The 24,796-nt window shown below is 43.6% G+C and overlaps 1 protein-coding gene across 4 annotated transcripts in view; it reads left to right on the forward strand.

Annotated features, from left to right (window-relative positions):
- The window catches only part of col16a1 (collagen, type XVI, alpha 1), a 46,177-nt gene that overhangs the window by 16,890 nt on the left and 4,491 nt on the right, over positions 1–24,796 (forward strand). The window contains exons 7-62 of one of the 4 annotated variants that reach the window (XM_078081144.1): positions 610–690; positions 1,576–1,644; positions 4,025–4,057; positions 6,542–6,577; positions 6,835–6,867; positions 7,006–7,050; positions 7,509–7,547; positions 7,683–7,745; positions 8,625–8,669; positions 8,768–8,863; positions 9,050–9,088; positions 9,308–9,352; positions 9,461–9,496; positions 9,582–9,704; positions 10,313–10,348; positions 10,723–10,758; positions 11,036–11,137; positions 11,371–11,415; positions 11,747–11,782; positions 11,870–11,923; positions 12,237–12,287; positions 12,374–12,517; positions 12,802–12,837; positions 13,192–13,299; positions 13,540–13,662; positions 13,768–13,821; positions 13,929–13,970; positions 14,521–14,556; positions 14,636–14,689; positions 14,775–14,843; positions 14,955–15,008; positions 15,416–15,442; positions 16,210–16,266; positions 16,444–16,488; positions 16,645–16,716; positions 17,382–17,435; positions 19,594–19,647; positions 19,805–19,927; positions 20,074–20,115; positions 20,202–20,267; positions 20,365–20,409; positions 20,696–20,740; positions 21,876–21,929; positions 22,024–22,077; positions 22,196–22,249; positions 22,329–22,373; positions 22,473–22,526; positions 22,618–22,653; positions 22,733–22,795; positions 22,884–22,955; positions 23,059–23,112; positions 23,246–23,290; positions 24,042–24,086; positions 24,298–24,351; positions 24,499–24,552; positions 24,653–24,703. In XM_078081144.1, coding sequence (XP_077937270.1) covers positions 610–690; positions 1,576–1,644; positions 4,025–4,057; positions 6,542–6,577; positions 6,835–6,867; positions 7,006–7,050; positions 7,509–7,547; positions 7,683–7,745; positions 8,625–8,669; positions 8,768–8,863; positions 9,050–9,088; positions 9,308–9,352; positions 9,461–9,496; positions 9,582–9,704; positions 10,313–10,348; positions 10,723–10,758; positions 11,036–11,137; positions 11,371–11,415; positions 11,747–11,782; positions 11,870–11,923; positions 12,237–12,287; positions 12,374–12,517; positions 12,802–12,837; positions 13,192–13,299; positions 13,540–13,662; positions 13,768–13,821; positions 13,929–13,970; positions 14,521–14,556; positions 14,636–14,689; positions 14,775–14,843; positions 14,955–15,008; positions 15,416–15,442; positions 16,210–16,266; positions 16,444–16,488; positions 16,645–16,716; positions 17,382–17,435; positions 19,594–19,647; positions 19,805–19,927; positions 20,074–20,115; positions 20,202–20,267; positions 20,365–20,409; positions 20,696–20,740; positions 21,876–21,929; positions 22,024–22,077; positions 22,196–22,249; positions 22,329–22,373; positions 22,473–22,526; positions 22,618–22,653; positions 22,733–22,795; positions 22,884–22,955; positions 23,059–23,112; positions 23,246–23,290; positions 24,042–24,086; positions 24,298–24,351; positions 24,499–24,552; positions 24,653–24,703 — 3,228 coding nt within the window. The remainder of the gene's footprint in view (positions 1–609; positions 691–1,575; positions 1,645–4,024; positions 4,058–6,541; positions 6,578–6,834; positions 6,868–7,005; positions 7,051–7,508; positions 7,548–7,682; positions 7,746–8,624; positions 8,670–8,767; positions 8,864–9,049; positions 9,089–9,307; positions 9,353–9,460; positions 9,497–9,581; positions 9,705–10,312; positions 10,349–10,722; positions 10,759–11,035; positions 11,138–11,370; positions 11,416–11,746; positions 11,783–11,869; positions 11,924–12,236; positions 12,288–12,373; positions 12,518–12,801; positions 12,838–13,191; positions 13,300–13,539; positions 13,663–13,767; positions 13,822–13,928; positions 13,971–14,520; positions 14,557–14,635; positions 14,690–14,774; positions 14,844–14,954; positions 15,009–15,415; positions 15,443–16,209; positions 16,267–16,443; positions 16,489–16,644; positions 16,717–17,381; positions 17,436–19,593; positions 19,648–19,804; positions 19,928–20,073; positions 20,116–20,201; positions 20,268–20,364; positions 20,410–20,695; positions 20,741–21,875; positions 21,930–22,023; positions 22,078–22,195; positions 22,250–22,328; positions 22,374–22,472; positions 22,527–22,617; positions 22,654–22,732; positions 22,796–22,883; positions 22,956–23,058; positions 23,113–23,245; positions 23,291–24,041; positions 24,087–24,297; positions 24,352–24,498; positions 24,553–24,652; positions 24,704–24,796) is intronic. The other 3 variants (XM_078081146.1, XM_078081145.1, XM_078081147.1) reach the window with 3 other exon arrangements.

Genomic DNA, 24,796 nt, shown 5'->3' on the forward strand with positions numbered 1-24,796 from the left:
GATATACATCAATAAACCTTTGTATTGATATTTGTTTTTATTACAAACCAGGCATTTCCCGGAAATCCCCGCTTCCAGCACAAAGCACATATTTCTGAATTCAATCATTCTCTTCATGCACGTTATGTGTATTGTCACATTTGTGTGTGTAGGTATTCATTTTGCCAAGTCAAATTCCTTGTATGTCTAACATATTATGGCAATAAATGTTTCCTGATTCCTGATTTAGAAGACCCCTTAAGTGCCGTTTAATACTGATCAAAAAAGCGTTTGGACTACCCGGGAGAATGTGCCTGAATAGAGCCGGGACTATTAGAGCTGAATGGATCCAGTATTCCATGCATTTAGTTTGACGATCAATTAACCAGCCTAGCTTGAAGGTGGGTTGGCTGTTTTGTTAGCCCGGTTAAGAAATGTTCAAACACACCGCACGCGCATGTAAACCTTCAAGCTTTCGTAATACTTTATATACATAATAATTGAATTGGCTCTCGGCCTTACTTACGACCTTATTTAAGCTTTATTTTTATTATGAACCAATGGAAATGGAGCAAAAGGATTTCCTGCTTCTTAATTATTTCAATCTCTTTCTCTCCCTGTCCTTCGCAGATGGACATTCAGCAGGTGATGCTATATTGTGACCCCTCCCTCGCCGTTCAGGAAGCTTGCTGTGAGATACCTGGAGCACGGGTGAGCGTGGCAACCGTCATTTTACTGATGAACAAGGATTAACAATAAGAAAATGAATTTGTGTCGAGCACTTTTCACGCCTGCTCTACTGTGAATTATCTCGAGTTGGATATAATCCAAAATGATACACAAAAAAATGGGAAACGTTGCCGGATGTCGCTTTTTATTTTATTTATAGAAGAGCAGTTTCCATCTGATGTTTCATGGTACCGAAACATCTTCCACTCATAGGGGGAAAAAAAAAATACTTCAAGGTTTTATACGCAGGAGGAGCACTTACTGTCCTCGCCCTGCATACATACCACAGATATGAAAAGTAATAGTAAACTCAGTATTCTACAGAAGCTTTTTAAAACAAATTGACTTGAGTAATTCCATTGTTTCACATTTTTGTCACCTCAACTTTTACTAAGAGCGAGTGACTCTTCAGGTGTGGGGAGACAGTTTTTTAATGTGTTTATTTTTAAGCTCTACGTATTTTTCTTGCTCAGCCAAGTTTTTTTCTAACTTCTCCAGGGTGTCTGTCCTTACGTGTCAGTGCATGTCTGTGATTTTCATTACCGAAATACATTTTTGAAAGGGATACAAGTGCGGCAGGTTCCCTCTGAAGAGGCTGTAGAGTCCTCCGGAGGACCGACTGAATGCTGTAGAATCGGTGATTGGAGGGTTTGAAGACGGGAAGCGCTTCTGCTTTGCTCAACGTCTGTGCTTCAGGGCTCCATGCGAGCAGCGTTTAGGATTGATTGGTTGTGCATGTGTGCACATGGGCTCTCACCTGTACACACACATACAGACCATCTGGCCCAGAATAGCATCATAGCCTTTAGGTAGGAAGTCACTATTCTTTTACTTTTGTCTTAAAGTTTGTTTATTGTATATTTGCAGTGCCCACCAGATGCTACCAAGAGCCGCCGTGCTGCAGAGAATGACCTGTTGGAAAACGTCTTTAACCAGGTAAATCAATAATAAAAGACTTGTACTTCAGTTATTGCAAAATTAATGACACGCAACTAGATCAAGTACCAAATGAAAGGAAGATGTTCATGAATCTTCTGTCAAACACGGCTCCCATCGGGCACAGACGAAGAGACAAGCGAGGACTTGGCCTCAAACTGTTTCGTTCTTGAAATAGTTTGCGTTGTCCTGCTGATGCTGTTTTCGTGGTACTTCTACCAAATGGCTTATTTGTTCTTCATTGAAACTCTCCAGTAGAAATCAGTGTTTTCCACTCTGCTGCCGTCTTTAGCACTACAGAGTTGTATGTAACTTCATTTCAGTTAAGTCCCCATGTTGCAATACTTCAGTGTCAACCGGCAGTGTCGAATGCATGAAGAATTGAGCCTTACGCCACGCGTGGGCGGCATTATTCAACACGTTTCCACGGTGCTTCAATGCCGCGTTGATACATGAAGTTTGTCCAGCGTAACTTAAAGGCAATTTATTTTTTGTTTTCACATCTGCTTCTCTCATTATTCATATTAATGGGATCTATATCCAATTATCTATTCATTAAGGCCCGTTGTTTGTCTTGTGGGGAGCTGGTGTTAACTTGGGGCCCTGGCAGACTTGGGACACGGTAATCAATCCCATAGGTGGTTCCAGCCAGACACGGTTACAGTAACTCAGGCGTTCCATCGCTCCCCTGCTCCTTCTCGCTCACTGCTCATTCTCTCTCTCCCCTTCTGCTATCAGTTGTGCATTATGGGGTTTAGACTAGAGTCCAGTGTTCTGCGCCTGGTAATGACTCCGCCATTCTTCATTGCAGATGTGTAACCGCCGTGAATGCAGCCCACACTAATTTCTGTCCTCCTTTCTCTTTTGCCCTCATTCCCAACATGCTCATACATGCACAGTGTCGAACTGCAGTGGATTCTCTTTCTTTGGTAAAAGACCAACGTAGTCCCAAGATTCCAGTGTGCAGGCCAGATGTTACTGAGCCACAGCACTGCTTTCATCAAACTAAGCCTCGCTGAGTGACTACGTGTTTATCTCTGCATACATGGAATTTCAGGTGTCCGGTAAATGGAAAGAGGCCCATTTTAGATACAAAGTCAGCACAGGGAGGCCTCGATCAGCTTGTGGGGAAAAAGCCATTCTGTGGGTGTATTTCACTTTGTTAACCGGGTGAACGTATTAAATAATAGTGCTAGTAATTTCTGAAAAAATTGCAAAGAGTGCAACTTGAAGTACTTGAAGCGAGTAGTTTCTCGCCAGTATTCGGTACCAGCTGCGTCGATGTTCACCAACCTGCGTTTGCAATAAATAGACAATCTGGGTTTGGTGCAGAGGTGTCTTTCCGAGGTATGGCATATCTCACTGACACTGTCTGTTTCACGTCTTCCTACACTATAACCCGCTTTTATTTTCCTTCCTTTCATCCCGGCTTCTAACTGAAAGGTCATCTCACCCTCAGAGGACCCAAAGGCTTCTTTGTATTTCATTCCCCGGTCTCCGTGTGTTTCTACTTGACTTTTATGTCCAAGTCAAAAACCAGCTGTAAAATGTCGTCTCTCTTGTTCCCTATGCATAACATCTTTCCTATTTCCACCCCTTCTAACATGCTGTCTTGAACAAATTGTTTTCCAGTCCTTTTTCCATGTTTCTTGTCGGCGACTGTTTTCCCCGCCAGATTTGTAACCGTGCACAGCAGGGTCCATCTCTCCGTTAGCCTCTGGGCTCTTGGGGTACTGTACTCGCAGCTTTTTCTCTTTCATGTTTTTTTTTTTCGCTCAGAGAAAAAGAATAACTTTTTAATGACCCCTGTATGAAACCTAGATGGCCCTTAGTTATCCTGTCTTTGTTGTCTGCCTGATGCAATGAGTTGTAATTGCAGCAAGGTTTAAAGGTATGCCTTCCACATGCAACAGGAAAGCAGTTTGCCTATGCCAAAGATTACATATGATGTTGATACTAAGGAAACTTTAAAGTTCAATTGCTGCACATCTTCTAAAATTGTTTGAGTTACAGCTGCAGCACAGCTGCCAGTACCTTTGAGTAGGACCTATATGCTCAAAGGCTTGAGAAGAATTTATGAAATATAGATAAATGTCTCGATACAAATTGGAGCTAAGAGCTAAGCCTGAAACAAGAACTAGGTTAAGGTCCTGTCAAAGTGGAGAAAACCAGACTGAATAATATCTCTGCGACTTCTCATCCAGAGATGTGATAGACGGAAACCAATCTTGCGACAATATGAATTTGTAGATTGTAGTAATAATGAGGTCAAGGTCAGATATGATGCGAAAGGAAAGAGACCTGACGTTTTCCTTTACTTTCTTTCCCTTTCTCTCGTTCATTCAATCTCTACTTCTCTTAACTTTCTCTATATCAACAGGAGATTTTCACATCAGAGGATCTGTCTGAGAAAGTAAGCAGTACAATTTGCACGCACGCACACACGCTGGATTTGACATTATTACATTTCTAATGCAGCTTGTTGGACACAAGAGATTCGCATCAAAGCGATCCTCAAGCTCCTATGGTCCAAACACACGCATGTCCTGTTGAATACCTCCAAAAAGTCCATTAAGCATGTGGATGGATAAACTTATTTTTTGCTGACGTTAAATAGGACAACAATGCTTGCGTGTACCTTTTTTTTGTTTGTTTGTTTTGCATGGGGAGAAATGGCTCCATTTCTTCCTTCTCCCTCACTTGTATCCAGCTCGCAGACGGACCGAGGACTGATTTACACCTCATTATGCGCTACGCCTCAGTCGGGAGTTCTGCTGCCTATTCATTTTATCATTCACCTACAATAGCCGTGTTCTGTTCACAAATAGAATGCAAAACTCCAGACGCTTCATTATGTTGCTCCTGTGTGTGCTTACTAATGCAGCTGGCCACCTCCCCTGACTTCCTCAATGTAGGTTATTACCTGAGCAGCAGAACTCTGCTTGCCCTGTTACTGGGTCAAACACTAGCACCAACAAAAAGGCCCAACAAATATAACTAACCAGCCTCATGTGATAATGGTGATAATTGGTGTGAATAAAGGGTAGATTTTGCTCACGGGGGCGAAATCATACTGCTCCGGCAGACACGCATTTTCATCGCACTGTTCATGTCTTGCTGCTTCAGCTATTCCTCTGCAGCCCGTTCCTGCTACACGAGCGGCTTTGTGGTTGTGTGAGTCAAAAGGCTCACCATGAATCTATTCACTCAAAGGAAATTTCCAAAAGAAAAAACCCTCAGCCCTTATTTTCTAACCTTTTCTACTATTAGATTCAGAGTCTTAGTAAGTAGGCCTAATGCTTTTGAGAAAGTTGCACGTATGCCTAAATAAGATACTTTCTAAGGTATGTTGATATGTACATACCAGGCGAGAAGTAATATAGGTGTTTGCTGTGATTCAATTTGCATTAAAGTGCTCGGGGTTGCCATTAATCCCCCAAGTCCTGCAAGCTAGAGAAACAAATGCCCAAGAAAGATATGCGTTGGGATGTTTCGTACCAGAAAACAAGACTCAATAACAAATGAATGAGCATACGTGTTTGCATACTCAATGTGGACGTTAAATACTACTACTATTGCACTTCTGAAGAGGACATCTGTGCCAAAATAAAACGTGCCAATTTTAAAGGCTGAAACACTTAAGGTTGCACCAGTCAATATTGATATATTATCAATGGATTAAACAGCCACGTGTTGCATGACAAAGATCGTTTGTGGTGCGAAAGGTGATCCAGATTTAAAACATCTGGAGCAGGGAGGGCTCAGGGTCCTACATATCGCCCGAGTGAAAAAATAGGACAAGGAAGAGGAATTAAGGCGAGAGAAGGAGATGGAACACAGCGTGGCCGCGCATGTGTTTGTGTGATTCTCACTGTATGAATACATATTTATACAACGAACCATAATGTGCAGTGGTCATCAGGTTGTAGATCAGACTGCTCTTGTAATTGAGAGAATAGTAAAGGCGGCATAATGTGCTCTGCTGCAAGGATATTTGAATGCCATTTGCTAATGCGCGGCAAAAGTGTTCTGCCCTTTTGCAACAATCTGACTTTTCCATTTCAAAGCTGAACGTAGATAATAAACAATGCGGGCAAGGCTGCTGGATTTTTAAGTGGAACTACACAAGGACTTGACTAAGCCCACGGCCAGACAAGGGCTCGGAAAGAGTGACTCGTAATTGCAGCTGGTCGAGCCAGCCATTGATAGATCTGTAGCCCCGTAGGAGGGCTGCAGCGGGGAGGGAAGAGAAGTGGGGGAATTACACATTGTTTCTGTGCCGTTACTGCTATTTTCTCATCCCACTGAGCTCATTGTCACCGCTTCAATACATGCAAACGTGCTGGTGTTTGAAAGCAGGACTTCCAGGAACACGGCGTTTAATTACCCCGCTTCTGCCGAAAGAAATGCTTTGGTTATTGATAGTGGTTATCCTCGTTTGCTATTTGTTTTTAAGCGTGCGAGCCCTCCTGTGAGGAGCAGCTGGTCTCCTCGCTCCTGTGCCGTGGGAATCAGACATTCCTATTGATCTCCGTCTCCCATGGGAGCTGCGTGTGTGTTTCCCGAGTGGATGTCTATGTGCCTCGCCCACCTCCCAGCCTTTTTAGCCGTGGACCATAGCGCCACGGTTTTGTTTTGTTTAACAGTGCCACCACCTGGCGACTACGTGACCTACAACCCGTTTTACTGGTTACAGACTTTTGCTCGGGCCACACAACACTTTTGTGTAATAGCCGATACCGTATAACGCTTCTGTGTCTATGTATATGTCTGTGGTGTGCTGGCTGTTTACTCCCGAATAGTGAAGGAAATGTTAGGGTCAGTGATCTTTACGTCCACGTCTTTTCATGAGAACCACTGTGGAGTGTGTGACTGTGTGTGTGTTTGTGTGTTGCAGGTAGTTGCTGGGACTAAAGGTGAAAAAGGCGACAGGGTGAGCATGAAAGATGAAATATAGCATACAGACACACGTGTGTGTGTGTGTGTGTGTGTGTGTGTGTGTGTGCGCGTGCGCGTTTTTGTGTATTCAGACTAATGGAATGTGTTTTGTCCCCACATGTGCTCAGACATGCCTCGAAATAAACACACAGACATTTTGATGTACCTTTTTATTCCAAGTCTAAGCTGATAGGCTTCTGTTCCTGACCCACAAGCAATCGTTCTTCTTTTCCTCGTCCCTCTCTGTCTCAGGGTGACGCCTGTTCTGGCTCCCATTCAGGTCCAGTAAGTAACCTTTCCATTGAGTCTTACTTACTAAGCACTGTCTTGTTTTTCTGGCATGCAGCACAGTATGAACTGGAAAACAATTGGCTAGAAAGTGATATGTGATAACTGATGCCAACTAACTGTCTCCAACCGAAGTGCACAGAGGGACCCAAGGGCCAGAAGGGGGAGAGGGGCGAGCTGGTGAGTGCCAAATCTCATGCCACAGGTTACAGAACCACATCCCACTGCCCTCACACCTCGCCAGCCTTTCAGTGGTTTAGTTTGATCCTCATTCAAAGATTTTCAAGCATCAGGCCCCATAATGAATAATGCAGTGGGAATTTGTGTGTGCAGAAAATCCGTTATGCAGGTCTCTGTGAATGCATTCATGTATACGTGGCTAAGTATGTTTGTGTCAGATTAAAGTACTGTATATGCATCTGTATTTGCTTCCATGTCCTTAGTTCCCCTGCGTGTGCGTGGGTTTCAATTGAGCAAACGGGTCCTGCTGATAGTTCAGACGGGTTGCTGACTAGTCACTGTGTTGTTTGCTATGCACCACTGGTTGTGTGTGTGTGTGTGTATGTGTGTGTGTGTGTGATGTCTCTTCAGAGGATGGTCATTGATCTGGGCCTTGTTTCCTTTCCTCCTCTCCACAGGCACCGCCTGCCAACTGGGGCGAAGCAGCAGGCTACAAGGTGAAAGGTTTAAGGAGCCTTCAGCGATGAATAATGAAGACGCAACCTCTTAAAGTTCACCTAATTATTATGTAACCTCTTGTTATTTTAAGTCTCTTTTGTATGTTTCACCCCTGTTACTTTGTTCCTGTCTAGGGAGAAAAGGGTCGGAAGGGAGAGATCGGTGCTCAGGGTCCCACAGGCACTCCAGGGAGGGATGTAGGTTTTTCAGGTTTCATGTGTCTGCCATCTGCTTTGAGGTTAAGTCAAACAGTTATTTGGAAATCTATATTTTCATTAACACCAATACTAAAAAAAAAAGAGCATGCCCTCACAAACGCACCTATACAGCCAGCCAGACACACAGCAAGCACTTACAAGGGCCACTAGTATCAGATTAAGAGCGGATATTCAGTGAACTTATACGGTATTACTCTTTAAGCTTAGACTCCCATTGATATCTGCTCTCTCCCCTACACTCTCTCCCATAGCGTTAAGTTGGCCTGTTAATGCCTGTTAGATTAGGCGAAGGGCAACAAAGCTTGCACAATCAATGCTGCCTCATTGAGTGTGCTGTTCATCTCCCACACAGGCAGGAACCCATTCAGGAAGACTTAAACCTTTTAATCTTCCCCGTTCAGCGCAGTGATCCTGTAGAGCCATGGAAACTTTTTAGGAACAAATTACAACGCCTGTGTGTGTGTGTGCGCGCGCGCGCTCTTGAAATATTCCATCAGACACACACACATTTAGCTGTTCACCAGGCTAAGTGCTTGTCGTGGACGGATGGATTTGGTTGAGGGGAGATTTTCTTAAGCCTGCCAGCCATCTGACATTGTGAATATGAATGTACTTGTTGATGTGACTTGAATCAGGCAGCCAGAAAATATTGCGTATGCACCGATGAAGACAATGCATCTTAACCGCTCTACAATTCTAATTCCAATCATAAATTCTCAAACAAATGAGGCAAATCGAGCTTGTCTTTCGGAGATGGACTTCCGTAGTGCTAGCTTTGTCATTCGGGGCCGACGCCGATGATGTCACTGACCATATTGATGCAGCCACTTTGCTCCCTTGTCTGTCACCATTTTCCAGGGTCGTGGAGGGTCAATCTGTGTCGTCGGCCCCAAGGGACAGAAGGTCTGTCCGCATTAAGTCTGATTGATTGGTAGAAACTCCCATTCGCACACATTCAGTCCAGAGGATTTTAAGAGCTGTGTGCCTCCTTGTTTTCACAGGGTACCCCAGGTTTGGTGGGTCCAGAGGGGTTGGCCGGAGAGCCGGGGAAGAATGGATTCCCAGGCACGCCGGGCGTTGGAAAGCCGGGCCCACCAGTAAGTGTGCAGCCCTATAGCTCGATACGTCAGTCGATCCACAAAATATCCCTAGGAGGGAGGAATTTGGGTCGATGGGTCAAGTGGACTTTCAGAACATTCTTTCGCTTCAGAACTTATTGGCCATGACTAAAAACCTTTTTAAGAGCATCTCTTGGAATGACTTGTGTTTTTACTTCCTGTCAGGGCCCTCCTGGTGAAGCAGTTGGTGTAAAAGGAGACAAGGTAGTAGGTTCACTATTCAGCCCAAGACAAATCAAAATTGCAAAGGCCCCATATGTAATCAATCTATTCCATTACCGCTGATGTAGACTGATATTTGGCATGTGAAATCTGTTTTATGTGTTTCATTTAAACAATATGAGAAAATCTATGTTATAAGGATAGTTTTCAGGTTACATGTAACAATATCTTTAAGACAAACTCTGTAATTTGTGTTAACAGGGAGACGCAGGGCCTCAGGGAGGAGACGGATCGCCGGGAGATCCAGTGAGAGACTCTTAAACATTGATTGACATTCGGCTTGAGCTTCCACTACACAGCGCTCTAACTAGTCTGAGACGTCAGTGTTTGACTGTGAATCTGTGGTTTTCACAGGGCCCAAGAGGACCAACGGGGTTTAAAGGAAATAAGGTACCTTAAAACAGTATCTTCGATATCTTAAACAACGTGGTCTCTCATCCACATCTTGTGACCTTGACTGATGTTCAATCACCAGGGTGACCCATGCGAGGTGTGCCCCGTGCTGCCTTCAGGCACGGGTAACACGGTGGCACTGCAAGGGAAGCCGGGCCCTAAAGGAGAGGCTGGATCACCAGGGATAGGGGAGAGAGGACCGCCTGTAAGTACAACGGTTTGAACGTCCTGCAAAGTCAAGCCGTAACGTATTCTGAACCTGCCCCGAGTGTTTTATGGTCTTGCTCCGTTTTATTGTCGCAGGTACAGTCTGAACTGTAGCTGACGATTTGAACCTTGAGCACTTGTTTGATAGCGGATGTATATTTTATTTTCCTTATCACTCTGTGGAAAGCTACAGAGTTTGATTTATAGTTTTGGGCTGTATTTGTCCTTGTCAGAAGAGTATCCGCCTAGGCAAAGGACACTTTGTTGATGCAATCGAAGCACATTTCTTTCTGGTAAATGTGGACACAACCCACTGTGCATTGTGTTTTTCTACATCTTCCCACTTACCCCAGCAGGTGAAATGGGGAATGATTTGTGTGTGGGTGGGGGTGGGGTGATAATATAAATCTAGAACCTTTATGAGATTCTCTGCGCAACGATTTCCAATAATGCCAGCATCCATCCGTCATACCTGGTTAGGGCAGAGTAAGAAGGAGGCAGAGAAACGGAGAGAGAGAGAGAGAGATATGAACTGACTGTATCAACGTTGAACTGACATTGCTCATGGCTCATCCCGGCTCCTCTCTCTTTTCCTGTTTTTACCAGGGGCCCCTGGGCACAGATGGCAAGGCAGGACAGAAGGTATAGAGCTCTCCCTCATTCATTTACAGCTAATGCTTCATTGATATTCTGCAGAAGCGTGACCTATACGCACGCTCATCTGCATTCCCACACATTTAGATATGCCAACATCAGCAGTGCAGAAAGCAGATGCAAGCAAACTAGCTGAACTAAACTCCATGTAGAGACATTAAAGTTCACACTCCCTCTCGCGTGTGCACGTATGCGAACTCGCTCCACGCACCAACTCACACATTACTGGTATACTCCAACGTCTGCGTAGTTGCACCTCCGCATGCTTCCGATGCCATGTCGAGACGCGACATCTCAAAGCGAATGCATTCATCAGGGAGCTCTGACTACTGTGCTGTCTCTATTTTTGTATGTTTTGACAGGGCGAACCAGGAACAGGAGGTTTCAAAGGAGAAAAGGTCAGGTTTTATTCGGCTTGGTGTGAAACACTTCGCTTCTTTTTCGATAACTTTATTAAAATGTCAACTCGATAAATTATCCTGATTAAGGAAGTTCACACTGTACGTTTTCCTGATGCTCTATGTAGAATCGTTTACGTAGCATTCGTTTTGGAACACATCACATTTCCAACCATTTTCATTTATTTTGTTTTTATTTTAAATGAGTCCTGTTGTGGATAATTATATGAAGACAATCGCTAAGCCACCTCCACCACATCTGCCAACACGCTCATAGGGAGAACCATGTTCTGTGTGCCCAACTATCGGAGCCGGTGTTCAGACCCTGCAGCGGGAGGGAGAGAGGGGAGAGCCTGGGATTGGACAAAAGGGACAACAAGTAAGTCGGTTGTAGGAAGAATTCATTTCATTCTACGGATAAATGAAAAGCAGAGCAGTAAAACACCAGCAACACAGAATGGTAACTCTTGAAAAGAAGCAATGCAATAAACAAAATAAAGTCAACCAAAACTGGGTAATGTTTTTTCATCATTCTGTTAATGTCAGTGTGTCTGAGCAGTGATCTGAACCCTCATTAAAATCATCTGTCGTTCAATTTGATCTTCTCCACAGGGAGAGCCAGGAAATGTAGGATCACCTGGGCTTAGAGGAGAAAAGGTAAGTGATTCTGAGAGTCGGTGACCTCGATAGTCGACTAGGCTTACGTAAGGGGAACTCACTCAGTGGGACGCTTCATGGGGCTCATAATAGACTTCATGGGGAAGATAATCACAGCAGTGTGCTAATTTTAGGGCCTAAAACTGTTCGCCGAAGGGATTGTACTCAGCAGGGAACTTATTAGTGAAAGCTTAGGCAGTGGAAAACCAAAAGCATTTGACGTAGCTGCCTGTAGGCTGTACCTTTCTATGAAATGTGAATGACCTATTTAAGACCCCGATCCATTTCAATCAATTAGTGGAATTCAGACTGTTTTATTACTCGTCTACAGGGTAACGCGGGGAGCAAAGGAGCAGATGGAAAGCCGGTACGTTCAGAATCAGTCCCTCAAAACAAAATGTCTCATCGCATTCATTGAGGTTCCTTTTTTATTTTTCATTTTTCTATGTGGCAGGGAAAGTCTGGACCAAAGGGGCCCAGTGGCAAGGATGGACAAAGAGGCTTGCAGGTAAGCCGGCAGTGACGAGCTTCTAACGTCGCGCGGGATCTTCGTGGCTTTGTCTATTCACAGGCACATTGCTCAACGTAATTGTAATTATTAACAAGAGAAGCTTGTGTAGTATAATACTATAATATATAGTACTAGGTTTGTAAACTACTCCAGTCTTCAATTGCATAATAATATATCAGATTTTTAAATGCCAATAACTAATGATGCATCTTGAACTGGGAGGAGAGTTGGTACATTTTTTGAAAACACCCTCTGAGATGCCCGAAAACCCATTGTGTGCCATTTTGATATCCCATTTATATCTCTAAAGGGAGAGCAGGGGCTCCCAGGGCTTGGTCTTCCTGGCCTTAAGGGTGAGAAGGTAAGTGTAGACACAAGTTGGGTGTTTTGCACCATTTAGCTTACTGTCTCGCAAACTAAACCTCCTGACTCCCTGGCCTTCGATAGGGTGATTGCGGTCAATGCCAGCCGGCAGAGGCGGGTAGCGGACCCGCCGGCATGAAACTACTCGATGGAGCAAGAGGCAAGCCGGGCGAACCAGGCCCTCAAGGTCCGACCGGACCTCCAGGACTAGGAGCAGATGGCAAACGGGTACGACAGCTCTGTGAGAAAAACATGGATGGCACAAAACAGAAGACGCAACGGATAGTGAACCTGCAGGGATTCTTCTTTTACTGCAGAATTGTTGTTTGCTTCATCAATACCTTTCAATGACATGTCACTAGCCTTTGCGGTTAGCTTTTTTTCAACAATTATTTTAGCTGGAGGCCGAAGGCTCTCATGAACGCCTCAGATGACAGCGTGTGTGTGCACACTTTGCTTTTGTGTCATACATTTGTACTTTTTCGTTCATCGTCTTCTGTTTGCTTACACAGGGCCCACCAGGTCTCGCTGGTGCGAAAGGAGAAAAGGTAAGTTTCTTATCTTACATAAATTCTTACATTGAATAATGAATAAACTGGAGGAGTCTGGAGACTTTTTAAACTAATCTATTGGGACGAAGGGTGTCTGCAGAAAAATCACTGCACATTTGATGGACTGATTTTGGGAAAACTACTTCCACAACGCTTGATCAGTGGGGTATTGTCGACCCTGGTGTTGATGTTTACGAACACAATAAAAAAGACAATAAAACATAATCGACTCGTAAAACTGTTTCTCATTAAAACAACTTCTGTAGTTGTCAAAAGCTTTATATTGCATCTTTCACATAATTATTGTAGAGTTGACTCTTAGGCCCTCTTATCATGTTTCAATACAACCAGGGCGAAGAAGGCGATCAAGGAAATAACGGACTCAACGGGGCTCCTGGAGTCCCAGGACTGCCTGGAGAGCCTGGTCGGGACGGACTCATGGGCTTGAAGGGAGCAAAGGTACACAATGCCGAAACTTTTAAGAAAGGTCAACTTTGCTGTGCCTTAGCTGCATCTGCTGACTGATTTTGTTGCTGAAATTGCATCAATTGTTAATGGCTTACTGTATAAGAAGTAGCAGGCATGTTTTCTGCATTGCTTGCAGTTGTCTAATTCGAGGGTAGATACTTTTTCAACTAAAGTTTTTTTTCTTTTTAAAGGGTTCCTGGATAAAGATTTGGATTTGTTGTGTTTCCTCAGGGCGACAGTTGTACCAGCTGTGCTTCTCTGGGAACTGCAGTGGGGGAAGGTGTCGCTGTGCAAGGCCCCAAAGGAGAGCGAGGAGACACTGGTCCCACAGGAGAAGGGAAGCCTGGAAAAAATGTTAGGGAATTTTATGTGAATTCATTCATAATATACATATTATGTATTATATATATTAGCTAACTCTGTTCTTGTTCATTATCATTTTACATGTTTTCTATTTAGGGAAAACCAGGCTTACCAGGTGTGCCGGGTCCTTCTGGTCCCAAAGGAATCAAGGTATGAATGTGTATTGTATTTGCATGTCTATGAATACATGCGCAGGATTGGATCTAATTGTACATCATACAGTAAATTCTAATCCGTGTTGTCTTGTGACGCTGTAGGGAGAAGCTGGAGTTGCAGCAATAGGCCTTCCAGGACAACAAGTAAGACTAATGTGTCCCACATCTGGAGTTTTATGGCAACAGCTGACGCAGCTCTGTCCTACAAAGTAAACACACATCTGCAATGTGGATGTGATTTCGTCCCAGTGATGAACATCCACATAGTGGTGCTCTCCCCTTTCTCAGAACTAAAAATAGAATGATTAGGTTGTAAATAACTATCTGAACATATCCCAGGCTCTTCTCTCTGAAATAATTGGATTCATTGTGGAATCTTCAATCATTTTATGACACAGGGAAGCTGGTCCCCCCCTAATACTTAACTAGTACTACTTGGGTGACTTACATCAGTTAACTTATATAACTAGTATCTTAAAAGAAGTCAGAGTTGACTTGGCCTCACACAAGATGTAAGCAGTCTCCTTGGTGACAGGCTTGTGTTTCTTTGACGTGTCCATCCTTCCCGACCTCGGACAGAGTAAATGCCGGGTGACAAAGTGTCTGTATTTGATGAGCTAATGAGACCGAACTGCCCCAGGCCACTTAAACCTAATCCTGTCTTATTTGTGTTACTTTTTGATTTTCGTCGTAGGGTGAAGAGGGACCAAGAGGACTCCCAGGACTCGGAGTAAGTTAAAGTCATACTCGACTCCAACTATTCTACGCTACATTTTCAAATGTTGGTCTAATGTGTGTGTTTTGTACAGGGGCCTCCTGGAGCCAGAGGATTGACAGGAGCTGATGGCCCTGCAGGAGAAAAGGTCATATAAAATAGTGGGTGGGAAGCCCAACTTCATTTTTTCGAGACAATGAAACCATGACATACCAAGAGTTTTCTCTTTTTAGGGCTCCGTGGGAGAAGCTGGGCCTCCGGGACCACGCGGTCCTGAGGGCATTGGAGTACCAGGCCCGCCGGTACAACATTAACACAACTTTTGGGATTTGCATGTGGAGATGTAATGACATTTTATTATGCCGTCAAACAGTGTAATAATATGCTGTTATGTTATGTACTTCTTCACGCAGGGCAGAGATGCAAACCCTGGGTCTACAGGATTGCCCGGGGCTGACGGCAAACCTGTAAGTTGTCTTATTCCTTTAATATCCCTTGGTTATTTGCATGTTTGTTTTTGTTTTTTACATATGCATGCTGATGCATATGTACAAAAACATTAGAATAATTGTTTTTATCAGTTTTATTTTAGTAGCAAACTTGAGTTTGTTTTCAGAGTTTTCATTTTCGTTGAGCTTCTTTGGGAACAGTCCTTGATTTAGGCATTTATAACCAATGGTGTCCGCCTCGATCCATGACAGAGGCAACGTCTGCTCCCATCTCATCCTCTGTCCCCTGATCTACACTGAGCTCACTGCCCTGTGAGCTTTCTTCTGGAACAACAAAGCAGGAGTAACTAAGTGCTTGTGTGTGTGTGTGTGTGTGTGTGTGTGTGTGTGTGTGTGTGTGTGTGTGCTGTCCCCTTCTTTTGTAGGGACTTGATGGCGCTAAGGGGGACAAGGTAAGTCTACCGTTTTGTTTGGATGAAGGGAACTGGAGGGGTTTGAATATGAGGAGGGGGGGGGGGGTGGAACAGATGGTAATCACAAGAGATGGTTCCCCTCATCTCTCACACTAACACACGCACACGGACTGTACATGCTCTCACACAAGCGTGCGCGTCCCCCCCCGCCCCCCCCCCCCACACCACCCCCCCGGGCCACAGATAGAGTAGCAGCCAAGGTGACGAGTGTGCTGTTGCTGCCAGACGAGAGGAGTTTCTGGGGCCTCAGAGAGAACCGTGTAAGAGTATTAATTATCGCATCCATCAGAGCCACCACTCCACTGTGTCTGACCGGGGGAGATGAAGTGGCGGTGCAGCCGGCGGAGCTTAAGGGTTGGGAATGTTGGGGAAAATAAGGAAATGGGGAAAGATCAGGAAATACTAAGAGGATGAAAAATAGTGTCTGTTTTGCTGAATCTTTATTTAATGTTTTTATGTAGTCTTGGGACACGCTGGAGAGCGTCAAATATATACATTTATGTTAAAAGAAAGTTGTGGGAGCAGATGTGCAATTTGGGTAAATCATATTCATATTGCAGATTGCTTTATTATTTCCCTACCGTTGCACTGCATTAAGAACCGATTCATGTAAATGTAAAAACTGCACAAAGTAATTTTTCTTTCACTAACTGAAATGTTAATGTTGAAAGAGGACACAGTTGGGCAGCATGTGCTTAACATTTAGCAAAGAGTTTCACTTTGGCTATTTTCCTTTCTTCTTTTAGGGTGAACCAGGAGAGTGCAACTGCATCACACCTGTACATTCAGGCATAGGCGGACCTGTGAGTACACAAACAAACGATTAGAGATCGACAAATACATTAATCTAGAAATGTGTAGCCTCACCACATGGGTTTTAATACAGCTTTAGTTGTGGCACCATACTATTAAGTTTACCATATTGAGACAATGTATATTTCTACTGTTAACTTCACAATGAGACTACTTTTTCCTTCCAGGGAGCTCCAGGAACTCCAATAAACACATGGCAGCCCGGCCCTCAGGTCTGATCTGTCGGCCAGCAGCCCTGTGTGATGACTCGGGCTTTGTTTGCAAGCTTCTTTTATGTTTTTTACTATGCAAAGTCAGTTCGCAGAATTCTTCATTTGTGTTTGACTGGGCATGTGTGTGTCATTAGTGGCTATGTCTTTGTTTTAAAGGGCCCACCAGGACCTCCTGGCCCTCCTGGTCTGCCGGGGCCTCAAGGTGTTACTGGAATGGATGGACAACCGGTAAGATGAATGGACAGTAGGATTGTGAGGGCATCTCTCTCCACTTGTATTCAGTCTGGCTGCGCCATCAGCGTGCAGAAAACTACAAATTTGCAGCTTGAGCAACTTGGTTACTTGAGAAAAGCAAGGCTTTGAAATGCTTTGCAATTTGACGGGGAAATTAAGTTAAGAATATGCATGTAGGAAATGGAGCAACATTATACAATGAATGTGTTTTAATTACCGGGGTTTAAAAATAGGCTGTGATAATTCTAACCTGTCCAGTGCTTAAAGCTTTAACCCATGTGGGAAGCAACTGAGCAAGCTTTGGGAATATCCGTCAAGACATGAACAGTTATTTGAAGGTCTCATTTAAAAAATATATATATATATAAATTCCATACACACACACAACACTTATCAAATACATTTCTAATTTGAGCAGACCTTCAAATACGGTGTTTGCAATATTTAAAAGGGGAGAAAAGGCTTCAAAAGTGGTGATGAAAGTGGTCATGTCTTTGACAAGGGTAGTGGCTGCGTGCAAAATAATAATACCTATTAAAGAAAGGAACCGGTTTGAATCGACCCTTTGCCCCGGCCATTGGTGGAGGTGGCAAGAGGCCTCAAGTCCTCAAAGTCCTCGACTGGCAATAAACCAGTTCATCCTCAGTTCCTTCTTTCAGGGTATCCCTGGAAACGACGGGATACAGGGGAAACCCGGTTTACCAGGATACATCGTAAGTAAAATTAGAGAGAAAAGGAGGAGACCTGGCTCTCATCCACTTATCTGAGATCTGGGCCCTTATGTATTAATTATTAACATTTATTTTTTTTAAAGTACCGTCTTTCAATAGGTACTTTATTTAATTTTAAAACACAGCAATACACAGTTAATATTTGTTACTGACAACTGTGACTCAATGTTAATATACTGTAGTTCCATTCATGACGACTATAAATGTGTTACCGAGGTGTATAACTTTCAAAGATGGGAGCATTTCTTTGCAAACACTAAATTGAGTGGGGTTTTTTTTGCATCTGGCCTCAGATCACTTTGCAACTTCAGACACTCTTGTGTTCTTCTAGACAAAACTAGTTTAATTAAAGTAAGTGCAAGGAAAACATCAAAGCAGATAATTGAGTGTTGTGAAGTAATCTGTGGATTCATGTCCTGTGTGCGACTTCAGTTCTGATTCTTTCGAGCCCGCTGATGGCCGGATATCATTAAAGAAACATCACTGCTGATTCCAAGCTTGCAGTCAAGGAGAACTTCACCTTCATCGCAGGAACTAAAGTTCCTTAAAGAAGGAAAGGGAGGTGCTGGGAAATCAGTAAACCGCTTAAGACTGTAAAGACACTTTGTGTCTATTGATCGCATACAGGCAACACCTGTTGGCATGACGACGGATATACAACCAGCCACGATTGGCATATTCTAATGCATCCATGGATCGTGGGTGATAAGAAGAGATGTGCTGATATTTGCCTTTGTAGCTTAAGCCCTGAACTACTTAATACTTGTAATAGGTTTGACTGCAGTGATAAAGTCGGAGCCATCTGCAATCCATCGATGTCCAGACTTCATTTGGCCGTAATCTTAGTAGATAAACCGATCAATGTTTTATTTTAATTTTTTCCGGGGTTCAGCGAGAATTCTCCAGAGCCTAAAAAAATAAATAATGCTATTTTGCTTGGAAAAACCCCAAAGTAAGCAATTTGCCGATCCCTTTCAGTACATCAGGCGTTTCACGGTGACACGTAATTGTAGAGAACCTTCTTTTTGAGCAGGTCTGTTGCTGCACAAAGCCTCGTGCCCCTGAATGCTGTGCAGTATTAAATAGCCTAACTAATGACTCCAGTTTGAACAATGTAAAATGGGTTTGTAATGACTTTGAAACCCGGCCAGGTGCTACAGGGCCTCTCGGTGCACCGGGTCCCACTGCTCCGACTGCCTTCCGCAGCCAACGCCATTGGGCCTGTGAAGTAGTTGTGTGTCAAGTCGTCATGAACAGGCGATGTAACTCCACCGTGACATTTGTCTTTCTTGTTTTCTCTTGCACGTTTTCAATACGCGTGTTTGTACACACTCTGTGTGCGAAAAGAACCGCTGATGTGTGTCCGTCCGACTTTCTGCGTGCAACGTTCTACTCGTTAAAACTTTTCGTTCCCCAATAGACTTTAATCACAGCTTCCTGACATCATTTGAAATGGTTTTGTGCATTCTGCTTTTGCGTTTGTATCTGTTTGTATTTCTCACATATCTATTGTCTAATGAGAATCTACTACAGCATGTAGATTCAACACTGCTGAACTCCAAGGGGTTCACGTGCAGTAACTGCTCTTTTGCGCACAATAAATTCCTGAAAACCCTTTTTCTAAACACATTTGTTGTACATATCCATAAACAGAGGGTTGTTCTGTGTGCAATGCAGTGATCGTGTCATGAGCTGCAGTCATTGTTATAGACGGTGCAAAAGAGAAGTAAGGCACTTCTGTACTAAATGGACTGAGGAGGAGGGGTTAAATATTCTGTAAATCCTGTTTTTTATATATGCTGATCTTGGTCTTACAAGTTGCTTGGAAAGGTTGTGAAGTTTGTGTTGTTTTTCTTCTTCAGTTTCAATTCCAGATTGCCATCTTTCTTTTGCCTTTTTCTTTTGTCTGAATGACCAAACCTATCCTGGTTTGAATAGAACAAGGACCGAAGTGGTATTTCCATCAATGTTGACGCTTTCCCCAAACTTCATTGTAGCGCTGTCCTGGACCTGTATTTGGAGAAGAACATTTGTTCACCTGGTTTGGGTTTTAGAGAATGTGAAAGAAAACCGCCGATTTTGAGCGTGTTTGATGAAAAGTAAATTAACACCGTTTTCATTTTCCCGCCCCTTTTTCTAGACACACATTGAAACCGACCAGCTGCCTCAAGACTCTGCTGGAGAAGATGGTGATGTAAGTTCATGAGTAACATTTTGAGGAATGGGTTATTATCAAATCCCTTTTTCTTTTTCCTTCGACTTTTGCATGAACTGTGTGTGTGTGTGTGTGTGTATATATACAGTGAATAAATATCTATATATGCCGTGTTTGTGTGCGTTCTGCGCGATAGGAAGCCTGTAAAGGAGGAGACTGCTCCCAAGGATCTCCAGGGGTGCAAGGCACAGGTGGAGCAAAGGGAGAGAAAGGAGACCAGGGCAAGCCCGGTGTAACCCCCTTGGACGGCTGTGACAAGGTAAGACTAGGAGGGAATGATCGTGTTTAATTGTTCCAGGAATCATGTGAAATGTCAGCAACCGTTACGGCTCCATGTTGAGCAGCCTTCCAACAGCATAATGTGCCGGCAGCGAGGCATTATTCCAATAACTTGTCTGCTTCCAGTGTTTGGACAGACTGCAGAAAGAGCAGGCAACACAAGCTGTGGTCAGTTGAAATCCTTATCATATTATATGTAATATATATATATTTAAATGTACATTTCCTAATTAATTAATGTCATTGTCTCATAGAATGACCGACCAGGAATGCCAGGAATTCCAGGGACGCCCGGATCACCAGGAACAAGAGGAGAGCCGGTGAGTCCGTCACGCACACACTGCTAGTTTTACTTGAGAATGAATGTCTTCTACAAGTTTAATTACTTTGGAGTTTATTTTTGTATCGTTACAACAGGGAATACAAGGAGAAAGAGGTAAAGCTGGAATACCAGGAATCATGGTAAGATTCAGCAACACATCTTTCCCTTGTTGAACCATTCCGGACAGCAGAACTTTATCCCCCACAGGGGTCATTCACAGTAGAGAAATGCTAATGCAGTGGTTTTATTTAAGGGGGCTGATTCTGAAATTGTCATTTATTCCTTTCTAGATGTAAACGTATGCAGATTTTTTAAAGTGTCCCAGAACTAAAATCAACCACTGCATACAGCACTTGTGTGAAGGACAGTGTTTGTGTTTTAATTCCATGCTTAAGTTCATCTTGTTTCAATGTTTTCTATCCACAGGGACCCCCCGGGTTCCCAGGACCTCCTGGCCCATCTGGTTCATCTGTAAGCTTAATGCACACCGGCAACTTTGGGGGGGGGGGGGGGGGTGAGATTATTGTATTATTATGGTTGGCCATTGACGAGAAAAAACAATGTTGTTCTTCACAAAATGATCATTTTTCTCTAATCTTCTCTTGTTTGTGAAATATGGAATAAATGTAGCCTGTGGGCTTCAAACAGTTATTTTAATTAAACCGGAGCAACCTCCGGTTTAATTACCTCAACTATTTTAATAATCAACATTGACTTGAATTTTTGAACTTTTTTTTAAAATCGTTCTCTATTTGATCTTAAAAGTAGCAGCAACTTTATCTCCTAAATATATGTAGTGATGTAAAAACTATGGTGTTTCCCCTAACATGAATTAATATAACTACTGGTGTTATAGTAGTAGTAGTATAATAGTAGTTTACTACTGATGGGTAAGTATACCCACAAATGTAACTACTTAAGTAATTGCCCCTAATCGCTTTCCATGGACTTCATTTGCCTGCGTAGTAGCCCCCTGTGTGTGTGTGTGTGTGTGTGTGTGTGTGTGTGTGTGTGTGTGTGTGTGTGTGTGTGTGTGTGTGTGTGTGTGTGTGTGCTGAATATCTTATATTCAGTCGTGAGTTGCAAACAAGATGAGCTACTAATTAGTTTTGCCTCCGTGTAATGAGTCATTCATTACTTTCTCTAAATCTTATCCCTCAGTAATCATTTGAATTACTTCACAGCAATATTCTTTTTGAAGTTTTTTTCATTTGTTTTAAGGAGTAATTCATGCAATGTATGCCTAATATCTCACGTACACTCAAAGATGCCACCATTTTAAAAACACACAGCTCTCACTTTACTTTGATTTTTTTCTTTTCTTCCAGCTCTCATGTGTCTTCCGCTTGGAGCAGCTGTTGCTAAGCAACAGATCAAATTCATTTTAATATTTATCTAAAAACAACGTTCAATATGCTCTCGAAATTGTATGCATTACAGGAATTAAAGCCCGTTTGTGGTTTGAGTACAAATGAAATGTCGTGGGTTCCAATGGGAGGCGGCACTGGCCGGTTACACGTTTTGTCTCCTTGATACAGACTTCACCAGGGGAGCATACATATCACATCTTCCTTTTCTCATTATTCCTAACTTTGATCATTCTCAGGGTCAGAATGGTGAGGCAGGGTCACCCGGCACCCCAGGAATTAAGGGCGAGCAGGTAAGTGCCTGCCAATCACTTTCCCTTAAATCATAACACGTTTAGAAAAATACTTTATTTCCAGGTTTGATTGAGTGTATGATCCCCATCGCAGGGCCTTCCGGGGACTTCGGGCTACCCAGGATCCATGGGACCGCCCGGGCTCCCCGTAAGTTCCTCTCCGCATCCTCGTTATAAAGGAAGTGCGTGATTGACAGCGGTCTGACGGCTTTAATGGACAGACAGGTGGCCCCATTGATTTAACTGTCCTCACGTATTTTTGTCAGGGACTGAAAGGCGAGCGCGGGAGCCCCGGAGGCGGTGGTCAGAAAGGAGAATCGGTGAGCCCTCACACTGTGAATGTTTTATTCTACAGTTAATGTTGCATATCATTAGCTAACATCTTGTTCCCCTTTGCAGGGCGCCGCTGGTAACCCTGGATACCAAGGACTGGCCGGCTCCCCGGTCAGCTTTCCATCCCAAATTCTTTTGCAAGCATTATTTAAAGCCCGGCTTCCTCGTTCATCCTCACAAGTTTTAATTAATTTTAATTTGTTTCTACAGGGCATTAAAGGAGACACGGGACCAGCTGGGCCTGTTGGTTCCAAAGGCGATCAGGTGTCTAGAACACATATAAATACTAAAAATGTGTGCCCTTTGTTAAAATGAAATCCACATTCTTATGCCATTTCTTTTTTTTTTTTTCAAGGGTTTCCAAGGACAACCAGGTTTCCCAGGACCACCAGTACGTTCATGTTTTAACTTGTCCCTTTCCTTTGGAGTAATCGTAGGGAATTTCTTTGATCTTTGAGTTTTATTTTTAGGGTCCTCCAGGTATTGCGGGGAAACCGGGAAGGGAAGGTTCCACTGGGCTCAAAGGTGAAAAAGTAAGTAGAACATCACACATTTAAGTCATTTTTCTGCATCCAAAATATTCCTGATGATTGCTGTACTGAATATTCTTGCTTTTCGAAGGGCAATGACGGCACTCAAGGATCTCAGGGCCCAACGGGGCCCTCAGGCTCTCCAGGCTCCCCTGGACTGATGGTATATGCATGTTATATCATCCAAGCTTGACCACTTCCAACGCACAAGTGTGTAGTATGAAAAAAAAAAAGATCATTTCCACACTCCGTGTTTCTAATGAAAGGGTCCCCCTGGCATTGAGGGATTGGATGGAAAAGATGGGAAACCAGGGCTGCGGGTGAGTTACACACAAAGCAACCCCACACACGAGCAGTATACACTCAAACGCACACTTAGGTGGTGCTATTGTTGGTGCAGTTGAATACATGCAACGGTTGACCTTCTGCACGGTCTGCTGGTTTCATTGCCAGGGAGAAGCTGGCCCTGCAGGCCCAGCAGGACCACGAGGAATTCCAGTAAGTATCACCTCTAGATGACCTCATTTGATTCTCCATCCATCTGCGCAGTGAACAGCACGGTTAGCTGGGAGAAGTACACTGTGTGTTTAGTACATTCGGAGCGTCAACACATCGATCTCAACATGTATATTTCTTCAACCAATCGGAATGGATCTCTTGTAGCCCTATGATTTGAAGTGTATTCTGAAAGCATGCATTATGAGGTAGACAGTTAATAAACCCATAACCATTTTAATTCAATTTCATTACATTATATTTTCTGCCATGCTAGTTGCAACCGTTTCCCCTGCGCATGACTATGAGGTTAAAAGTTGTGGTCTGAAGTGAAGTGTCTCAAAAACAATGGAATGGCTTGTCATGAGGTTTATTGACTTTCGTGTAGTTTCACCGGTGGCACCCGAGTCACGTCGATGTGCAATCATCGCTGTGTCTTGTAAATGTAAAAGAATGTCACTGGTGATGTGACCCCATTTGAAATATCTAAGCTTCCCATCTTATTCCAGCATCTTGGAGAGATGGCGAGTCCACACGCTGTTATCAGCGTCAGCGAAGAGAGGATCAGCCGCATTTCTGCCTCCCTTCTCTCCATCTTTTATTTATCCCACTCAGCCTCTGTATCTCTGTTTGTTTTTCTACCAAAGAGCAGGTGTTGGGGATTTCAAAAACACACCTGCTTGTTCTTTGGCAGCCTTGACTTTGTGGATTTTGATACTGTACTAATCTCATCCTCTCTGATGTCTCTCCCCAGGGATTCAAAGGGAAAACTGGCCATTCCGGCTTCCCCGGACAGAAGGTTAGTCAGCAACTCATTGCTTTAGCATCTGTTTGTCAACGTACTCCCATTGCTTGTGCGTTAGCCTAAGGTGTTTTATCAAAGTGATGATAACTCTTGCGCTCCCTTGTTATTTTTCCGCCTAATTGTTTTTAGTCTCCACTAGGAGAAGAGCAATGCATTCCACTCATGCTTCCTCCATTGTCCTTTCATTGCTTTCTCGTCCCTTCAGGGTGATGCTGGACCGTCAGGTCCACCTGGACCACCAGGCAGGGCGGGTCACGAGGTGAGAGTTTTTTGCTTTCCTACTGGATATTAAAAAGTATTCAAGCAGAAATCAATCATCTGTGCGTTGAAGCACAATACAGGAGCATGCACGTCATAGTCAGTGTAACCCTGAAGACTTATAAAGGTCCATCTGTGACTGTTTCAGGGTGATCCCGGTACCCCAGGAGCTCCTGGGCGACCTGGACCGTCTGGCCACGTTGTAAGTTCATTGCACTTCAGGCTGTGGATGCACGTTTGGTTGCTATTGTGATATGTTATTTTGTTAATCTTTAATACTGTATGTTTGATATTCTCATCAGGGTTCTGCAGGTCCAGCTGGACCACCAGGACCTCCTGGTCCATCAGGAGTGGTATGCAAAATGCTTGAAAGAAATGACCATACATTGGGGGGGAAAACGTGTTGTTTTATGAGCAATACTGTGTTTGTGTGCACTATAATCTGA

The sequence above is a fragment of the Gasterosteus aculeatus genome, chromosome 10, assembly GCF_964276395.1.
Source record: "Gasterosteus aculeatus chromosome 10, fGasAcu3.hap1.1, whole genome shotgun sequence".
NCBI classification, from domain to species: Eukaryota; Metazoa; Chordata; class Actinopteri; order Perciformes; family Gasterosteidae; genus Gasterosteus; species Gasterosteus aculeatus.